The following is a 20536-nucleotide window of genomic DNA, read 5'->3' on the forward strand; positions in this document are numbered from 1 at the left end:
AACTCGGGCCGATCCCAGATTTGTGATCACATGCTTCTATTTGGAGAATCTGTTCTACAGTACAAAGGACGCTGTATAATATCCGTTTTCCGTCCCTTGTTTTTAATAAACTTATTGTTAATTATAACCAGATCCCCTCCTTCCTCTGTGTTTCCCTGTGGTTTTATGGTCTGAATTGTTTGGAAATGAGGATGTTAAAAAATATGTTCCAGATAATGTGGAAAGAAAGCGGAAATAGTTTCAAGGCTCGTTTCATTATTCCACAGTGGATACTTGAAGTCAACCTTTGCTTCCAAGGCCTGACAAAGATAGACTTGCAGAAGAGCATAAAGAAAGAAAGAGGTGATCCAGCGTCGTGATGAGAGCAGCAGACCGCTCTGTGGCTGAGACTGGCTCCTGGGGATGGCAAGGGGAGGAGGGGAGAGGAGAGGGGCATCCAGAGAGAAGGATGTGGGAGGAGAGGGTCTCAGTCGGAGGACAGTACAAACACAACGGTGATAACAGGGGAGTCTGTGTAATAAATGACCTTAGAGCTGGGTGTCTCTGGGCAGGAACTGTGCACGCACCTGTGACTGATGCCTCCCAGATGTACAGAAAGAGTCTGCACACACACACACACACACAATCCTCTGCGGGAGAGAAAAAGTGACAGCAGATCATTTATCACACACAAAGATAGGGATGTGCAAACACTTGAGACATTTGCCACATAATGTATGTAGTCATAAGAAGAATCTTAACAGTCTAATGCAGTGGTTCTCAAAGTGTGGTCCGGGGACCTGAGGGGTTCCCCAATAAAAAAGGGGAATAATTTATTTTCACACTATAATTCCAACCCATAAGTAACACAATGACAATGTATCACTATTTGGGTTTCATACATTTTCTATATTAAAACCATTGACATAAAAATACATTCAAAATAGCTCAGTGATTAAAACATCTAAAAGTGTGAAAACCCTCCGACTCTCCTGGACCTGTCTTGCAGGAGCCTGGTGTTGGGGTCGTTAAGCTGATTGGTTGCACCTGGGCCCGGTGCACTCATTGAGCTTGAGAAGACTTTCAGACCCTTCAGTCTCTCCATCCTCACCTATGCACCATTTGTTTGTTTAATGTAATTTGTATTGTGTATATAGTTATATAGTTATTTATTAGCTTTAGTTACTAAAATATTGTTTTAACTTTACTTTGGTGTATGACTCCCCTCATACACAACCCAGCACAAGGAAGTAACAAATGAGGGGAGTAATACACCAAAGTAAGAGTTAAAACAACAAGGTGCATATAAGCCGGGGGGGGGGGGGGGGGGGTTGATGGGTCTGTGTGAAGAGCTGTCAGGACTGAGTGAGTTGTTCTGGGAAGGAACAGGAAATGCATATTTGTCTTCATCAGTGAGGCTCCACCTGTCAGCCTTGTTCTTTAGCAGAATATGGAATATGTATGCCAGACCTCAGGTCACTACAGGTCAAATCCATCTCTGTGAAGACATCCCGCACTTTTCCTCTGCCCTAAAGTCACCAAGAGTCAACATGGTTACTCTCAAGGTTGTAGCGTTCAATGGGGCCCTCCAAGCTACTTAAATGTATGTGTTGGTGTAATTTTCAAAAGGCACAAGATGTACTATGTCTACCTTAGAAGGTATGGGAAATTATTAAAAAAAAAAGCATGCTGTTGCTGTTCACAATCATTTCTCGACAGCAGTTTACAATAATTTGTCCAGAGGCATATTTTCCCCCATAACAACGTTGGGGTAAACATCTTCTCTCCTCGTGGGACACCTGGAACAGTTCCAGTACCACATGTCCCAATCCATAGGAGAACTTCCAAAAGCCCTAGTTAATAAACACATGATACACATTCACACAAGCTACAAAGGTAGATTTACATATTTTCCCATAGTTGCGCACAGTCTGTCTCTTTACTGTATAATAGTACAGAGAAAAGATGTCATCCAATCATCAGTCTGTGATTGTGAGAAAGAGAGGGAAGGATGACAAGTGGTAAAGGTCTCAAGCCGGATTTGAACCCATCAGCCAGCTGAGGCACCAGGATGCCTCGTTTCAAGATGTGAAAAATCCCAGGAAGCGTTTCTCTGCTCTGCCAGTTGCACCATGCAATTACAGTAGGAGTAGTACTGATTATAGTCCATGCTGTGACAAACGTTTCCTATACTTTTTGGATTTGAAACACCCAGCAAACTTCATACTTAACATTGAAAATTAACACATTTAGATTACAATCAATAGCTTGAAGTCTCCTAGTCAAATGAAACAACCTGAAAAGGGAAAAATCATTGTTCGGTTGAACTGTTCATCACTGGGGTCACAAGTAGGCATTGCTTTGTTTTAAAATTGTTGATGTGTGCCGTTTTTTTTCTACTCCATTCCATTTGACACCAACTTTCACTTTCTCCATCCTTCTCTGCTTCTTCCCCAATCATGTCCCTCTGGGGTTACAGACATGCAGTATCCCTATGGTTACACACACGTGGATTCAAACGGCTAGTGGAGAATAGAACAATACAATACCAGATCTAGAAATGTGAAAAGACATTATCCCATTATATCTTCCCTCTGGAGCCGTACACATGTAGGTACTAGTCACAGAGCTCCTTGTGTCTCCAGTGGGACTTGGGTCTGGTCATAAAGAGTGGAAATTGAGAGGCAGAGTCCGAGCAGGAATACGGATTAAAGTCAACTGTTTCCGTCATTCACTTCAATGGCCTCATGGAGGAATGATCCATTAGCTTGAATCTTGGAGAGACATCATTCAAGAGCGAGTTTTGCTGAAACACAGAATTTATGGAATGGTAAAACTAGAGGAAATGGGCGCTCATTCACTCAAAGAAGCCCATTTGAAGTTGAAAGAAACCCGCTTTAGATTTGGAAATCTCACGTCATCTTTTTTTTCCGTGGTTGCTTTTGTCCCTGGTGCACCGGGTTTTAACTTGAGGCTATAATGTTGAGTAATACTTGTCACAGCAGGCACGCTCATGTAGGTCTTATATTAAGATGAAGTGCAGACTGCACCCTGAAAGCCACATCAAACCCTCTGCGTCCCCGGTGCAGTCATGACAGATTAAGATCTCGTAAAGTCACAGGCATCCTTGCATCTCAGTGATCCCAGCAGAGCCACATCCCTTCATTAAAGGTAACATCCCCATTATCACAATGGAAATATGGCAGCTACTCCCTATCCCAACTACTTTGGATAAACATGTTATTATTGTTCCTGTTTGTGAAAACATCCTGTGTGTCATTCCTGATGAGGGTGTGGGAACAGGAGGGAGTTTTAGCTTAGCTCTGTAGCTTTTTCCAGGCCCTGGAATGCTGCAGTGTGGCCCTGGGCCTTGGCTACTTGGTGCAATGGTTCTCAATCTTTTTGGCCTGGCTGACACCTTAAACTAGCAGGCTATAAAGCTTAGCACCCTGGCAGTTAAATCATGTACAATGTATTCATGATCTTTGTTGCCTAATCTGTCATTGTTGGAGAGGTCTGGCAGGACCTGGCTGGTCCGTAGCGATGCTGGTCTCCCTCTTGTAGGCTGGCACATATCTGGTAGCTTGTCATAGGCATACTGCTTATGTCATAACTCACATCTCACATCCCAGCTTTGGTGATGTCACACTGTCGATGTCATATTGTCAATGATGTCTGGTTGGTTGGCTATGACATCATCAGTTACGCCAGTGATGTCTGATTGAGGTCCCATTGTGATGTCATCGGTGCGGTGAAGATGTCATCACTCTCGATAGATCCAGGAACAGCTTCCAGGGACCTAGCTGGGCTCGGAGGCACAGAATATGCTCCGGGCAGTGGCCAGCGAATTGGCATTGATGCAGAGCCTTTGTAACAGTCATACTGTAATTTTTTTAATAATAATGTGTAATAAAGCAGAAGTGCCTTTAAAAAGCATGGTATTGATGCGATACTGATTTATGCTATATCCCTAAAGTACAAGGTAGAACAGCTTTTGGTAATTATGAATCTTGTCCAGATTATCCAAATAAATAACACATCAGCCGGGGCTTTTTCTTAAAAAGTAAATGTTTTTATTATGTATAATTGGTTAATATCTGTTCTTTCTTTTCAACAACAAAGGGAAAACATAACATGTATTCCTATATTTTTGATGCATGAGCAGGGCCCTCTAATCCAGGTCATTCTCTTGTTTACTTTTGAGTTGGGAGTCCCAACCTGGGACCCAAAACATGCTGCAGGCTTGATTCCAGTGGGGCTCCAACATAACAAGCGTATAGCATGTTGTAATGAGCCTGGGTCATATAGTGTAGTTTAAATCAGTTGGGGTGATCCTGTAATCCTAAATGGGAGCGCACCTGTGCTACCCAAACAGCCCCGGGTTGTGCAGAGTGAGAGACCGCAAAAGGCGATGGAAGTCCTGCACCGTCCACGGCTCCCTGGACTGAGTCCCTGCGCTGCTGCTGTCGGCGCTGATGCTCTGCGGGTCATTGAAAGTTATTAGCACATCTGTGGAGAACTGTGGCAGGCGGAACAGCCCGAGGTGAAGGGCCACTGTGTTCCTCGCTTCTTCGTTGAATTTAGACACGCACTGCGTCCCCGTCAGTACCCAGGCGGAGCTGCACTGTGACAGGGCCAGCTCAGATTTGGGCAGGGGCTCGACACCGGTCACCTCCAAAGCGCCCGCCGGCTCCAGGGCTTTGTTGCTGTCCGCGATGTCCTCGAAGTGATAGCGGGCGGCGTACTGGTCTTCCACCTGGCTCTGAAACTCCAGCAACTCCACTGTGAGGCTCTGGTCGGTGTGGGAATGGGCGAACACCTCCTGGTTGTCTGGGATCTCCCTCAGCTCGCTGATGTCCTTTGCACTGTGAGGGATGATGGCGGACAGGGCGCCTCCGAAAAGAGGGTGTCCAGCCTTGTTCGCACTGCTTCTGGCACCCTGCATCTCAGAATAATAAACCCTAGCACCCTAGCACGTGCTGTATGTCTGAAGCGAGTAGTCTCTCTCAAAGCGAGACATCGAGAAAACACACACTTCCTGTAAAAGTTGATCTTCTCCTTCTTCTTCTGAAATTGCAGTCACGCTAGACGCATGTGAGGCATGTTGCTGCCATCTACAGGTAAGGCATGTTTCAAGTTTAAGGATACAACAGCAAGCTCAGTTTTTAGTGAATCCTGAAATGCAGGATTCACATTACAGCATCATCATCATAAGCAGAAGCTATGAATTTAAACCAGGTCCATCAAACATATGGCCCGTGGGCCAGAATCGGCCCCCTAAAGCAGGGATACTCAACTTGCTTTGCCCGGGGGCCACTTCTGCAAAATGACAGGAGGCCAGGGGCCAGTTAATAAACAAACATTAATATATTTTTTTCTGTAGCGAATTGTAGGTATTTGGGGTGTCAGCCGGTTTAGACTCACAATTTTGTGCACACAGTTAGTTAGTTAGGTTAAGTTAAGTTATGGTAGTTAAGTACATATACTGTAAGTGCCTGGGCGGCGAGCAGACGGCAATTTGACAATTTAGCTGGAGCTCAGTCAAACTTTATTTAACATTAGTTTTCACTGTGAATTAGAAAATGGTCAGGGGGCCACTCTGCATCCTATCGCGGGCCGCAAGTTGAGTATCACTGCCCTAAAAGGTCTCCAATCTGGCCCACAGGATGACTTTGCAAAGTGTGAAAATTGCACTGAGAAGTCCTTCAATCCAACTTTTCAAGATCAGGATTTGACATCTGATGCACTTGTGAAAGTACCAGGTTTCAGAAGCAACGTAGTTACAATATTAAATAGCCTATTCATGCTTTCTGTATTCATACTAAATGGTAGGCTACTATTTTCATTAGGCTACCTTTGAATATAGAGAATTGCACAGTTGGCGTCACATGTAAGACACAGTTACAGAAAGTAGATTTGGGTCTATGGTAGCAGAGATAACATAACCCTACTGTATGTGATTATTAATGTGATACTGTGTTCTTAAAATGTACCTGTAGGCCTAAAATAAGCTGGAAAATTGGGACGTGTTGTTATTTATAGGTTATTATGCATTGGTTTTCTGTGTCTGGCCCACTTGAGACCAAATTAAGCCCCATGTGGCCCATGAACTAAAAATAGTTTGACACCCCTGATTTAAACCATAAACCATAAATGAAAACATTGAAATAAGCTAAATAGGCCACTAATTCATTTATAAAAGGAATTCCTTGAAGTACTTGGTACCAGTGGTGCAGTGGTGCCTGGAGAATTGGGTATACTGTTAATTTATTACCCTTTTTTAAGCGGCCTGTAATGGATAAACACCCTGGTCAACAAACTTGTAACACTACTCTTGCATAATACTTCACCCAAAATGGGCCAGTAATATTTGTACATTCTACTGCTTGACTTCAGATGACATCACAATTGCTGATATCGCTGATCTTCTTCTTCTGTGGTGTTTTATGGCAGTTGGCATCCCTATGTTGCATTACCGCCTCCTTCTGGATTTATCCATCCAGTTTCCCTACATTCTGTGTCCATATCGTCCTCTTTCACCCCCTGTCTGTTTGTGATATCACTGATGACATTGCTTGAGTGACATTACCGATTACATCATACCCGAGTGACATCACTGACTTCACTGGTGACATCACAATTGCTTGAGTGACATCACTGGTGACATCACCGATTGCTCGAGTGACATCACTGATTACATCACAACTGCTGAGTGACAGCTTAGTTCACAGCTCAAGACACACTTCACACAGCCCTTCATAATAAAAGCCCAAATTGAATGTCTACTGTTCTACTGTTCAGAAACTTCATTACAGCATCATCAAATAGCCTAATAATAATAATAACAACAATAACAATAATAACAACAAATAAATAATCAATAATAAACATTTGCGTTATTTCTTTTGAATATAACATCGTGTGTTACCGCAGTTTAATAAACGCGCCTCCTATCTGTTCTAGTTCTAAATCAGATAAACTTCCTAAAATACAGCTTGCTGTCCGCATCTGGCAACGCCAGTCTCCTCCTCCAGCTGTTTATGTTCATTTCTGGTCAGCTGATCAGAAAGGAAAGACAACGGTGCCGCTAGCCGCTAACATCCTCAATGTTAATCCATGCTAATCGTCCAGGCAGCATCTGAGATGCACTGACAGCACGGTGACATCTCCGCCTCCTCACAGCCTGGATTTATAACCGAGGTTCTAAAAGAAATTGTATTCGTCAACATCGAGGAGTGGATCTTGTGGAAACAGCAGGTAGCTAGCCACGTTAGCATTGTCATGCTAACCACAGCTACATTTGTCAATTCAGCCGCGGCCTGTTTCTATAGTCTAGCTATTATAGCTACTGTTGGCGCTACAGCGGCCGTTTTCTTTTATTTAGTCACGGTGGTGGTGTATCTGAATGTGAAAAAGTAGAAAAGCTTCTGAGACTTCCTTTTGCTACAACTTAAAACGAAGAAGCTCAGCCTCAGCACCTGATTTGCTCTCTTATGTTACAGAAATGAACTGTAGTGTAAACAAACAGCTGTGCTCCTTCGGTGGGGGGGGGGGCTCTAAATGTGAAGTATATGCTTACTTGCGCAGTCAAACAAAAATACTTCGTTCAAAGCTCATTTAAAAAGTTTTTCTCTTCCAGCTGAAGCCAATACACCACAGTACAAGGATTGTAGATCATTAAATGATCCACAATCTGTGGGGCTCTAGCTTCACTAGTATGGCCCATCTCCTCAGTGCTTCAGTTCAAAATCTGACATTAGCATTTTTCACTAAACACCCAATTCACCCATTTTGTGTCTAAAAGGCAGGAAGTAACACAAGTGAAAGCAAAACAGTAACAAGGGCCCCAGCACTGGATCACCAGATGGATTGGAAGTTGGAAACCCTCATTAATGTTCAGCTTGCACCTGTGTTCCTTCCTGCCTTTTAGACACAAAATAGGTGAATTGGGTGGGAAGTGAAAAAGGTGAATTACCACCCTGTCTGCCACCGTATGTCATCAATCCCAGGCTATATTTGGATTAAGACAATACTGCTTTCATATGGATTGCACCTAGCACTTCTCTTGAAACAGGCTAGTTATTTAAAGTCTACTTTTTGCAACCCTAATATGCTAGACTTGTGCAGCGTTCCAGTTGCACTGGGAACTAGGAATCTCCCAGTTCAAAGGTCATGTGACATCACCTGAACTTGAAGTTAACAACTTTGAACTTTGAAGTTACAATTGGCGTGAGGTCTTATGAAGGTTTTAATCTTACGGTTAGGGCAAAGATTTGGTTAATAAAAACTTTTTAGCTGAACGTTTTGCTAGCTTTCTAAGCTAGCAGAGCGGCCTGGGGCTTCTTCCGGTCGCGTCATACGAATACGAATACAAAAAAACGTTATTATCCACAAGTGGAAATTTGTCTTTGGTGCCACCATAAGACGTGTTAAAAAAGCATAAAACACAACAAAAGATAATGAGACAATGTGATCAGAAATATTACACACTACACACTACGCATTTACAACAATGCAGAGGTGAGCGTGGTTTCACCTAAACTAGGTTAGGAAAACGATACACGCAGCCTGGCTACAGTGGCTGGCTAGAGCTAACCCTGGCTGGTTTTCCAACGGTTTTACTGGAACACGGTCAACTCCGGTGTCACATCACTCAGCTGGGATATTCCTAGTTCCCAGTGCAACTGGAGCGCGCCATTGGCTTTTCCTATTTCTCTGTTTCTTTATATCTCTCTCTTCATTTTGTCGCTGCTTCAGATAGAGCCCTGTCCCCTGCCTCTCTTCTGCTCTGTTTACTGGAAAGTTCCTCTGCGCTCCTGGCCACTGAAAGGCCTTTTTCCGACTGCAGAGCCAGAAAAGGACGCTGAGAAAGCCACAGTTTCAGGCTGAACTGGATTCAATGGTATAAATTGCATTGCAGGAATGGGAGCGGTGGTGCGTGAGTGAGTGAATGAGTGAGTGAGTGAGTGAGACTGCTGTGTTTCATTTAAAGCAGTCCCCCAGTGACTACACCAGCGCTTGAGGACCTCATTTTGTCTGGAAGGCTTTTAACTTGAGCACCACAGAGGCATCTTGAGTGAGCTGCTGTGTTGCCTCGCAGTGTAACTTGTGTTGTTTGGAACAAACAGACACAGACCAGAGAAAGGATTAGGTGTAGCTAGAAGAACAGCATGTTTCCCCCTCGAGGGATGGTTGAGTTTTTGGCCCGAAAGGCCCACAAAACCATGATGATATTTCCTTCCCAGCCTAGTTAGACTCAATGCCTGCTTGCACCAGAAATGTTTGGAATTAGGATCCTGTTTTATTTCTTGTGTATTCTCTCCACTGACAAGCGGTATAATGATTAAAAGACCTAGATTTTCACAGATTTGTAGCGCTCTACAGTGCAGCAGGGGCGAAGGAAGAAATCCTAAAGCTGTTCCAAAGAAGAGTCCAGAAAAAAATGTTAAAAATGAGGCTATTGCAAGGCCAGCGCTGACTAATAACAAAGGCAGTCTTCTGAACAGGAAGTGTTGTGGCTAGAGCCCTTCCTCAGACTGCTTGACCATGAACAGCCTAATATGTACAACCATTACAGAGCAAATGACATTGTCCCGTGGAAGGATTAAGATGAAGTGTGTCATGGTTTGTGCTCCCTGGTCCCCAGGTAGTTAAAATCACACCTACCAACATCAGAGGACTTCCTCATTCAGCAAGCTGCCCTGGTGTAACACTTTCACACACCCATTGTGAGTTGCTGCAGGTGTGCTGAGGCCTCATTGTGTGTGTTAAGGCGCTCTCCCAAAGAGCCTAACTGATGTTCCTCTCCTCCTGTCCTACAGAGGGAGCCAGAGCGGGAGGAGCAGCCTGAAGACACCATGCCCCCCAAGTTTAAACGACACCTCAATGATGATGAGGTCACCGGATCAATTCGCAGCGAGAGGGTGAGACACAGACGGCGGGAGGGGTGGCGTTGGAACGGTTGAAGCCATCGCCAGAAGCTACCACATAGGCAGAGTGTGAAAGTAGGGAATGGAGGGAGCGAAGCTCAGCGAACAGCAGAAGAGTCATTCAGATCATGTAGAAAGGTGTGAAATTGGCTGGGGCTGAACAATTATTCAGCTATTATTCAACATTATCTTCTGTTGAGGCGTTCATCTCCACAGTAATCATCATAGAATACACAGTTAAACATTTAATTTAATTTTGAATTTCCCCAAGAGACAAGTTGTTGATAGTATTTTGAAGTATTTTGTTTGTCAAATCTAATAACTGAGGAAAATAAATGATTTGAAAGTCAGGGAGAGAACAAACGGGAGTGGACCATTGAAGGCAGCGAGGGAGTAGAGGAGAACTTCCAGGACCCGGTGGCGCCAAATGTCTGGTCTTCATCAGAACTCGTTCATCATCTTCCCATCTTCCCCTTTGCTTCTTTCCCCTTTCTTGGTTCTTCTTTCTCGGAGCGTAATCCTGTTGTGCTGAGCTGCTGATCAAAGCTAAGCACACGGGGGCTCTTGCATGACAAACAGTCGATCCCCCTCCTCCTCCATCCATAATAGCTAACAGTCGTCCTCCTGTCTGCTCTGCTGGTCAGTGGAAAGAAAGAGGCTGTGCAGGAGGAGAACATTAGCGCCTCCACTCGTAAAGTCCTTTATGATCATATGGCCTCCGTTCCTCGACATGTGTCTCTCGGCATAGCTGCTTTCTCTCTCTCCTTAACGGGACGTCCCGACTGTGCTTTTTCCTCCTCTGAGCGTCTCATTCTGCAGCCTGGCAGCCTGGCAGCCTGGCTGTTGGGAGGTGCTCACCATTATTAGAAGGTGGCAGATTCAATCTTCTCTGTGGCAGCCGGTGTGTTATCCCTGTCAAGGTGTCCCTGAGAAACAAACTCTATTTCATCCTTAGAGGGCAGTGCACTGTATCTGCACCAGCCCAGATGTGATTCAGTGTCTAACTCACTTCTGTGCACTCGAACTCTATTCACATTTCATTGATACTAATTCATACGGTGCCCTACAGGCTTAGGATGTCTGGGGGTGCAAGATCATCTGTAGTCAAGATAAACTTTTCTGTCTCAGTAGCAGCCAACATAGACCTCATCAGTCATGCCTGCCATCCAATGATAAACAGGCAGAATGTGTCTCTCTCTATCTGGTCCAATAGACTACTTGCACAACTCCACTACTTCCTGAAAAGAGTAGGGCATCTTGGTTTCCTGTCCTACACTATTGGATGAACTGATTAATGTCAGGTGTGCCTGATCACTGTTGTGACTGCAGCAGTCAGGCACACCCGACATTAATCAGTTCATCCAATAGTGTAGGACAGGAAACCAAGATGCCCTACTCATTTCAGGAAGTAGTGGAGTTGTGCAAGTAGTCTATTCTCTTCCTCTGAGAATTTCATGCAGCTGTCCTGACTAATTCTCTATGAATAGCATTTAACACAGGGCATCCTCTGCCCCTATTAAAACCATCAATGGTTTATGTGTTCAAATCTTTTTTTATTGAGGAAGCAGCCGTAAAATACATTCAGTATTACAGATGTGTCCTCGCTTTACATTGAAAGAAGTTCCCTGCATTTTCCACACAAAAAGATAGCCGTTAAAGCAGGGGTCCCCAGACTTCCCTTTCCCTGGCCACATTAGCCAGCTCTGACTGGGGAATCCTGAGGCGTTCCCAGGCCAGCATGGAGATATAATCTCTCCACCACCTAGCCCTCGGTCTGCCACGTGGTCTCCTCCCAGCTGGACGTGCCTGGAACACGTGCAGGTGCAGGTGGCATCCTTACCAGATGCCCGAACCACCTCAACTAGCTCCTCTCTCTCTCTCTCTCTCTCTCTCTCTCTCTCTCTCTCTCTCCTCTCTCTCTCCTCTCTCTCTCTCTCTCTCTCTCTCTCTCTCTCTCTCTCTCTCTCTCTCTCTCTCTCTCTCTCTCTCTCTCTCTGTTTCTCTCTGTTTTGCTGTTGTCAGGAGTCGGGACGTTTCTGGGCTGCAATGTTTGAGCAGCCCCACGTAGGGTGTGTCACCCCCCCCAGCCAGTAACATACGCAGAGCAGCACAGCTGAGCTGACTCGAGCAGACAGTATTCCAACAAAATCAGGAACTCCTGTGAAACAATCAAAAAATCACTTTTAATCCCTGTTTCACCCAGTTTTGTGCCGCTTGTTCTCTCCATTCACTGTCCATCTCTTATCGACCACCGAACTGCACTCGCTCACTTGTGGAGCCGGGGGAGGAGGGACCAACTTTGAATGTTTAAAAACGACAAGCTAGAAAAGTTATATACTAGTATATCTTGACAGACCACCAAACAAAAATAAAAGAAGAGAGAAGGGGAAAAACAATACAAAAACAAAGACAAGTATACAACTATCCCTTTATTCCCCCCCCCCCCCACACACACACACACACCTTCCTGGGGCTTTACATCCTGTCACATCAAAGAGGGGCATCAATATTGTACAACTGATCAGTTTGAGTTAAGATGTATTGTAGAAAGGGATGCTAATTTAAATCCTGTTGTAACTGTTTCAGTTTGTTTAATAACGACAAACATATTCTGTCCAGGTTGTACTATTTCTTCCAGCCATAATTTGACAGGTGGGACCTCTGCCTTTTCCCAGAACATTAAAATAAGTTTCTTTGCTACGATAAGTGCATTAAGATAGCAGTTGTTGAAATTGTTTTAAGCAAGGAAAACTGATCGTAGACTCCAAGCACCACCAGAAGTGGGTCAGGTTCCATTTATGCAAAAATATTTGATAAAATTTGGAATAGATTAGTCCAAAATGGAGTTAACTTAGGACAGAGAACATAACTGCAGAAGACTGGTTTCTTCACTATGGCATTTGTCACACAATGGAAATATGGAAATACATCTGGAAAGATTTTGTGTAACTTTGTTTTAGCATAATGACGTCTGTGGATCATCTTAAATTGAATAAGACAGTGGCTAGAGTTGGCAGATAATTTGTTTATGTCCTCATCCCAAAGATCACCATCTATCTCTGCACCCTCCTGTTCCAAGCTGGTTTTTATACCCTGCACAGAGAGTGAGGTTCTGAGAGTGGGTACTTTACATAATCCTTGGTATGCATGTATCAGAAGTAGTAGACCATATTGGACCTGAAGATGATTGAAGGAGCCATTAATGGTTTAGACCTGGTTGTGAATCACAAACTTGTGATTACAAACATGTTTTTGTCAGATAATCAAGAAGCCTCCCTCTATTCTTCCTCCTCTATCTCTTCTTCAGATCCGTTATGGCCACCGAGTGAGTCAGACCCTGTTCAGTAAGGAGATCCATTATGGCCACTGAGTGAGTCAGACCCTGTTCAGTAAGGAGGTCCGTTATGGCCACACTGAGTGAGTCAGACCTTAAGAAGAACAGAGCAGAACTGCAGGAGCTTTTTGTAAGAAGAACACGAGATAAGCCTTTATTGTTGAAGCCATTGTGAGTGTATTACAACAGTGCATTTGGCAAAGATAGACTTTGACTATGGCTTACATATAGCAAATAGTCAGACGTCTAAATTCCTCCGTTGACTATCTTAAGAGGGACTGTGGTACAATGAATTGAAATGAAATGAAGAAAGTAGAAAAAAATGGCCAACCAAGTAACCACATCCAACCGCTCAACTCTGTTTAGTCCAGCAGAAAAAGTTTGTCTTTTGGAAGAATTCAACAGTTACAAACACCTTTTACTTGGAAAATGCAGCGAAGAGTGTAACAACAAAAGACATGGGGGGGAATTGCAGCGACAGTAACGGTAAACGGTGTTAATCCGAACATTGGAAGTTAGCTCCCTCATAGGCTGTATCGTTAAATCTCTAACATGGGTCTATGTATGGCCTGAGTTAGCCTGGTGTCAGAACCATGCTAACATGGGTCTATGTATGGCCTGAGTTAGCCTGGTGTCAGAACCATGCTAACATGGGTCTATGTATGGCCTGAGTTAGCCTGGTGTCAGAACCATGCTAACATGGGTCTATGTATGGCCTGAGTTAGCCTGGTGTCAGAACCATGCTAACCTGCGTCTATGTATGGCCTGAGTTAGCCTGGTGTCATAACCATGCTAACATGGGTCTATGTATGGCCTGAGTTAGCCTGGTGTCATAACCATGCTAACATGGGTCTATGTATGGCCTGAGTTAGCCTGGTGTCAGAACCATGCTAACATGGGTCTATGTATGGCCTGAGTTAGCCTGGTGTCAGAACCATGCTAACATGGGTCTGTATGGCCTGAGTTAGCCTGGTGTCAGAACCATGCTAACATGGGTCTGTATGGCCTGAGTTAGCCTGGGGGTAAGGTTTTATTATTTATTTTTTTAGCTTAAAATGAGTCAGTCATTATTTTTGCGGCCTAACTTGCATTAAACGAATATATGCGCAAAATTTAAGACCAGCCTAACACTACAGACCAGTTTAAATGATCTGAAGGCAATCAGAAGCATCTATTATACTACCATCTATAAGCATATTAATCAGGGTTCTCCTGGAGGAGTCCTAGATCTCTGTATTGGCAGCACCGGTCAAGTGGCAGGAATGTACTCTGTCTGCAGCGTGTGATCTGCCCCATTTTTCACAAGCCCCACTGGTCCTGCCGCCATCATGGGACATTCCACTGATTAGGAGACGGGAGTCGATGAAGAGTGAGAGGTCATCCGTGTCTGACCTCTGACCTTTTGCCCTATACAGAGGAACCTGCTGGAAGAGGACTCTGATGAAGAGGAAGACTTCTTTCTGTGAGTTTGTGGATATATTCTGTTGTGTTCTGGTACGTGTCCTGTCCTGGTCCGGTGTCCGGTGTGCCTGTTCGGGGGGAGGAGAACTGGGGGGAATAGTATGATCCTCCCATGTGCTAGTCTACAACTCTCCCCAGATCGGCAGAGGGGGTGGAACAACAACCGGGACAGCCTAGGGAAATTGGCCGAGTACAATTGAAGAGAAAATCAGAAAAAACTTGATAAAAAAAACAGCAATAATATAAGACCACTATACCCCCCAAAAAAGGAACAAATAACCAAATTAATCAAGTTGCACATTTTGAAAATGAATAGGCTATTATTTAATCAGTAACTATGGCTTGGTGAATGCTTGTCTTGCAGGAGAGGGCCAACTGGTCCCAGATTCGGACCTCAGAATGACAAAATCAAACAGTAAGTACTTTCACATCCCTCAATACTACTAAACACCAGAGCTGGGAATATGTTTTGGTGTTGGCCTTACGTAACTGTGCCTAATAAAACGAATAATATTAACGCTAATAACATTTACTAGGAGTGCCAGCCAGGTTGTTAGCCGATTGTGTAAGAGAGCCCGTGATGTGCAGGTCAAAGTAACCTTCCAATCCCTCTGGAGTCTGTTTCCACATTAACCTCCAGTCACAGACTGCCAGAGAACAGAGGAGGTCATTATTGCGACAGTCTGGCACCCGACTCTGCTGCTGCTGCACGCTGGCCTCACGCTCGCCCTCACGCTCCACAATCTGTCGTTAATGTGAGCACATGAAACTACATGCCATCATCAGAGTTTCCTGGAAGGCCCTTTACCTCTGCCTGTGTTAACCTGTACCCTCTGAGGTCAGGTCCTCAAAGTGTGTGTGTGTGTGTGTGTGTGTGTGTGTGTGTGTGTGTGTGTGTGTGTGTGTGTGTGTGTGTGTGTGTGTGTGTGTGTGTGTGTGTGTGTGTGTGTGTGTGTGTGTGTGTGTGTGTGTGTGTGTGTGTGCGTGCGCGCGCGTGCGTGCGTGCATGCGTCTCCCAGTTCCTGATGCCATGTTTCGCTCAGGTTATGGTCATGCATCTTTACCATTACCTGCTTGGAATAGGGAGTCACATTCAAGTCCAAGGTTGCGATGATGTCATGCAATCCTCAGCCTGGCCCTGATCTTTATTAAACAGAGGAGACCATCAGACTAATTGCACTGGAAAATTGTGGGTTTATGTCATAAAACAGGTGTTGGAGAAAAATAAATAGCTTGCCTTAGTATTACTTCTACTTTCTCTTCAGCCTCTTCCCCTTTGTTATTTGCCCCTGTCATCATTGTCACTGTCCCTGCATCCCTCTGAGAGGTGTCCCTGCAGGCCTGCATCCCTCTGAGAGGTGTCCCTGCATCCCTCTAAGAGGTGTCCCTGCATCCCTCTGAGAGGTGTCCCTGCATCCCTCTAAGAGGTGTCCCTGCATCCCTCTGAGAGGTGTCCCTGCATCCCTCTAAGAGGTGTCCCTGCATCCCTCTAAGAGGTGTCCCTGCAGGCCTGCATCCCTCTGAGAGGTGTCCCTGCATCCCTCTAAGAGGTGTCCCTGCATCCCTCTGAGAGGTGTCCCTGCAGCCCTCTGAGAGGTGTCCCTGCATCCCTCTGAGAGGTGTCCCTGCATCCCTCTGAGAGGTGTCCCTGCATCCCTCTGAGAGGTGTCCCTGCATCCCTCTGAGAGGTGTCCCTGCATCCCTCTGAGAGGTGTCCCTGCATCCCTCTGAGAGGTGTCCCTGCAGGCCTGCATCCCTCCCTCTGAGAGGTTTTGCTAGATGGAATGGTTATGCCATGCCCAAGTTGGTACAGATGTGAGCGAAGGTGAGGATATGATCACGTTTCTGTAGATAGACAACAGGTGCAGCAGGTCACACTGAGGCTAAACACCGTCTGACAGGCGTTGTCTTTTATTGCCTGCCAACTGGACGAGGATAGCGATAGAGAGAGAAGGATATTGTTGGGAAAGCAGTCGAGTTCTTTGCCCAGTCACAAACCAGTCCAGCCCTTCACCATATCCCCTTTAGTCATTTATGTGTTTAATTGACTTGATTGTCTGTTCTTTATTTCTCTCTCCCACACCAACTTTCCTCCTATAGGGTGCAGTCGCAGGTTGATGAGGTCATCGATGTGATGCAGGAGAACATCTCCAAAGTGATAGAGAGGGGTGAACGTCTCGACGACCTGCAGGACAAGTCAGGTGAGGGGTGTGTGTGTGTGTGTGTGTGTGTGTGTGTGTGTGTGTGTGTGTGTGTGTGTGTGTGCGCACATGCGCACATACTGTACCACCACTTACAGGACCCAGGGGACGTAGCAATTGGTGCCCGTTGATATGCTCAGCACAAAGGTGTTAATGAAATGTCCAGGTTTAGTGTTTTACCAGGTGTGTGTCTGAAGGTGTTGGACAGGTCTCACACTCATTCACGCAGCTCTACTCATTGACTCGGTGTATATAAACAGGTGTGTGAAACGGGTTTTTGAGGTCCCTCCGTTTTACACGACTTCACGCACATGCAAGCCTTTCAACAAGACACGCACAGTGCGTCTCCCGTCTCTGTGGATGAAGAGATGAAACCGAAGTGCTCGCCAGTCCATTAGGCCTCATCATGACATCTGCAGATGTTGCATAACTGCTTCACTCTGTCATGTCAACCAAGACAATGACGCACATCTGGAACACATTCACGTGCACTGGAACACTTGCACGTTTGTGTGTGTGTGCGTGCGCGCATGTTTGTGTATTTGCGGGTATGTCCACGGCTCTGCATGATGCCACCCCTAATAAGTGCATTCATGCTATTGTAGCATAGAGAGTATAATGCTATGATCGATGTGGGCAGCTTCCCTCTGAATCACGTGCCGCCAAAACCTGTGGTAAATTCCTCACGATTAACAAGCATCTTGTCTTGAGCGCAGCTTCTCTTTGTAGTAGTGAGTGACAGCTTGTTAACAGGCACATGGACATGGAAACAGCAGACACATGACAGACAGACAGGGAGGGACAGGGGCTCGGGCAAGTCCAGCGCCGCACGCTAGGGAGCCGTAACCTTCCTGTTAACACACACACACACACAGACACACAGACACACACACACACACACACACACACACACACGGCACCAGTCAACAACGGTATCTAAGAAACAGAAGGAGGGAGAGAGGAGAGTGTGGGCAGGGCCGTAGCTAGCTATGAGAACGGGGAGGTCCGGACCTCCCCTAATATTTCAGAGATTTTTTTAATATTTCAGAGATTTTTTTTTTTTAGCCTTTATTTAACCAGGTTTGTCCCATTGAGATCAAAGATCTCTTTTACAAGAGAGACCTGGCCAAGAAACAGCAGCAACACAAAGTTACAACAAACAAACACATAAACACATACAATTGAAAAACATTAAAATTATCAAATAAAACATTTGCATACAGACAGCCTGTTCTCAAGAGATTTTACCATAGCCTTAAAACCATTTAAGGTTACTAAGCTATTAAGTTTAAGATCAGACTGCAGACTGTTCCATGCGGTGGGTGCAGAGAACCTAAAAGCTTTCTTCCCCAATTCAGTTCGGACTTTGGGAACAGAAAATTGTAGAGTGTCCTGAGAACGAAGATTGTAAAAAAATAAAACAATCTGCAAGGAAAACAGGAAAAGCATGAAAAACACGGGATCGCTTTTATTTTGAAACGAAAGGCAGGTCAGGCAGGAAGTCATCTGACGCCGCGTCCGCGGTAACTTGATTCTGAGAGAGCAGCAGCATGGTGGTGAGTGATGACTGTCTGTCTGCCTGGCGAGATAATTGAAGGTGAGCGAGCTGCGAGACAGTGAGCGAGTGAACGACAGACAGTGAGTGACACACACTGACAGATTTTTTAGCAACAACCAAGAAAGTAAGTGTCTAGTCTGTCTAAGTAACTTTGTGTGTTGTGTACGGCTTGGGTTGTGTACCTGTGTTTGTAGGTGTCATTTTGATATGAATTTGGCTAAAACAGTTTGTGTTTGTTAGTTACAATTATGTTGACAGGAGAGCTGAGCAGGTGATGACATGAAAGAGAATATACTGAATAATGACATCACAACAGTATAATCCTAATGTTGATTTAAAATGATATATTACTCTAAATATGGCTTAAAAAGGGGGGGGGGAAAACTCAATTTTTTTGGACCTCCCCTATTTCGGAACCCTGGCTACGGCCCTGAGTGTGGGCGAGCGTTTTGGAGAGAGATATCGAGAGACGGAGAAAGAGCGAGTGGAGGAAGTTGGAGGTAGTGTGTTTTTGTTCCGAAATGAATTTGGCAACATGTCGCTTTAGTACATCTCGTGCCAATAGAGTTGCCTGTTTTTTTTATAATCCGGACAGGAGTGATCTCACCAGGAGGGCTGAAGCCTTATATAACTGTCACACATGATATCATAGCTACACAAACAAGAGCCGGGCAGTTTCCATCATGCTCTCAAAATAGTCAAAACAATACACAGCTTGTTGTTCATTTTGTTCTTAACAGATGTTCTATTCTGTGTCGTTTTCTCTTCTCCTCACGTGTCCTCGTCTGCGCTGCGCTCATGTGTTTTGACCAGAGAGCCTATCGGACAACGCGTCTGCCTTCAGTAGCCGAGCCAAGCAGCTGCACAGGAGAATGTGGTGGAAGGACATGAAGGTGAGATGTTCTGTGTATCTGTGCAAGATATGTCTGTAAGATGTGTGTGTGACGCCTGCTCCATATATCACATTCGTTAGCATTTGCGTTGGTCTGTGCTAGTGAAAGAGACAGGTGTTGAAATGTGTCTAACGTGGGCCGTCTCCTCCACAGATGAAGATGATAATTGCCTTGGTAGTGGTTGCTCTGTTGCTGATTATCATCAGTGAGTATTTGCCCAAACACACCTACACAGTTTTACCTGGGATATGTGCAGAACACCTCATTCAAACATTTCTTTATTCTCTCTCTCTCTCTCTTTCTCCCACTCTCTTTCCCTTCAGTTCCAGTGATCCTGCGGTATCGCTAGTGTCTGACAAGGAGGATGAGGGAGAATCCTCCTCTCCCTCCCTGTTTCTCCTGTGCACAGTCCTCCACTCCAGCTAGGGGGCGCCAGCCAGCCTCCCACACCCCCCTCTATGTCAGCCTGTGTACCCTTCAAGGATCCGGCCTAAACTTGTCCTTAATACAGATCTTATCTTTGACATCTCCACAGAACTTTGTCGTGAGATCCGTACTAAGGGTGGCTTTAATCCCCGACTTGAAATGAGGTTGCAGCGGGGGACGCAGGAGAACGGCTTGGAGAGATGTTTTAATGCCATTGCGGTGGTTTGGGCAAAATGCCAAATGCTGTCTCTCAGCCCTCTAGTCAATGTGAAGGACCATTCCATGATTTTACATATCACACTCAGGCCCATGGCTTTGCCTTGGGCCCTACATACTACATCATTATATAGATACCATAGATACTGTCATGGCAGGGAGCCCATGCCGTCTCTCTCTCTCTCTCTCTCTCTCTCTCTCTCTCCCCCCCCTCTCTTTCTCTCTCTTAGTTTAGCTAGTCTGAATTGATTGACTGAATGATTCCTCGTGCCCACTCTCCTCGCCCACAGGGAATATTTTGTGAATGAGAACACATATTCTGTCCCACACACTTTTGAGCTTTGTGTGTGTGTGTGTGCGTGTGCACGTGTGTGTGTGTGGTCAAAGGCGGCCTCCTTCCTTCACACCCCCCACATCTGAAACGCTGGTTCAGTGAAAGCATCAGAGACTTTCAGACTGAAACTGATTTCACATCCATGCAGATGGGTCCGAAAGGGACGAGAAATGGAGGCCATCTATCAAGACACACGCCCTGTTTT

At 45.2% G+C, this 20536-nt stretch overlaps 2 protein-coding genes across 2 annotated transcripts; one reads left to right on the plus strand and one right to left on the minus strand.

Annotated features, from left to right (window-relative positions):
• Positions 1-4127: 4127 nt before the first annotated feature.
• LOC310771438 (ran guanine nucleotide release factor-like) lies at positions 4128-4989 on the minus strand. The gene has a single exon (XM_083664050.1). It carries the CDS (start codon positions 4922-4924, stop codon positions 4343-4345), a length of 582 nt encoding a protein of 193 aa, XP_083520176.1. The 5' UTR covers positions 4925-4989; the 3' UTR covers positions 4128-4342.
• Positions 4990-7118: 2129 nt separating this feature from the next.
• Positions 7119-20480, plus strand: LOC310771439 (vesicle-associated membrane protein 4-like). The gene is made up of 8 exons (XM_083664051.1): positions 7119-7236; positions 9801-9902; positions 14658-14704; positions 15068-15118; positions 16804-16904; positions 19276-19355; positions 19509-19560; positions 19679-20480. Exons 2-8 carry the CDS (start codon positions 9837-9839, stop codon positions 19702-19704), a joined length of 423 nt encoding a protein of 140 aa, XP_083520177.1. The 5' UTR covers positions 7119-7236; positions 9801-9836; the 3' UTR covers positions 19705-20480.
• The last annotated feature ends 56 nt before the right edge of the window (positions 20481-20536 follow it).

This window comes from Poromitra crassiceps (genome assembly GCF_964638095.1).
Source record: "Poromitra crassiceps genome assembly, contig: HAP1_SCAFFOLD_647, whole genome shotgun sequence".
Taxonomy (NCBI): Eukaryota; Metazoa; Chordata; class Actinopteri; order Beryciformes; family Melamphaidae; genus Poromitra; species Poromitra crassiceps.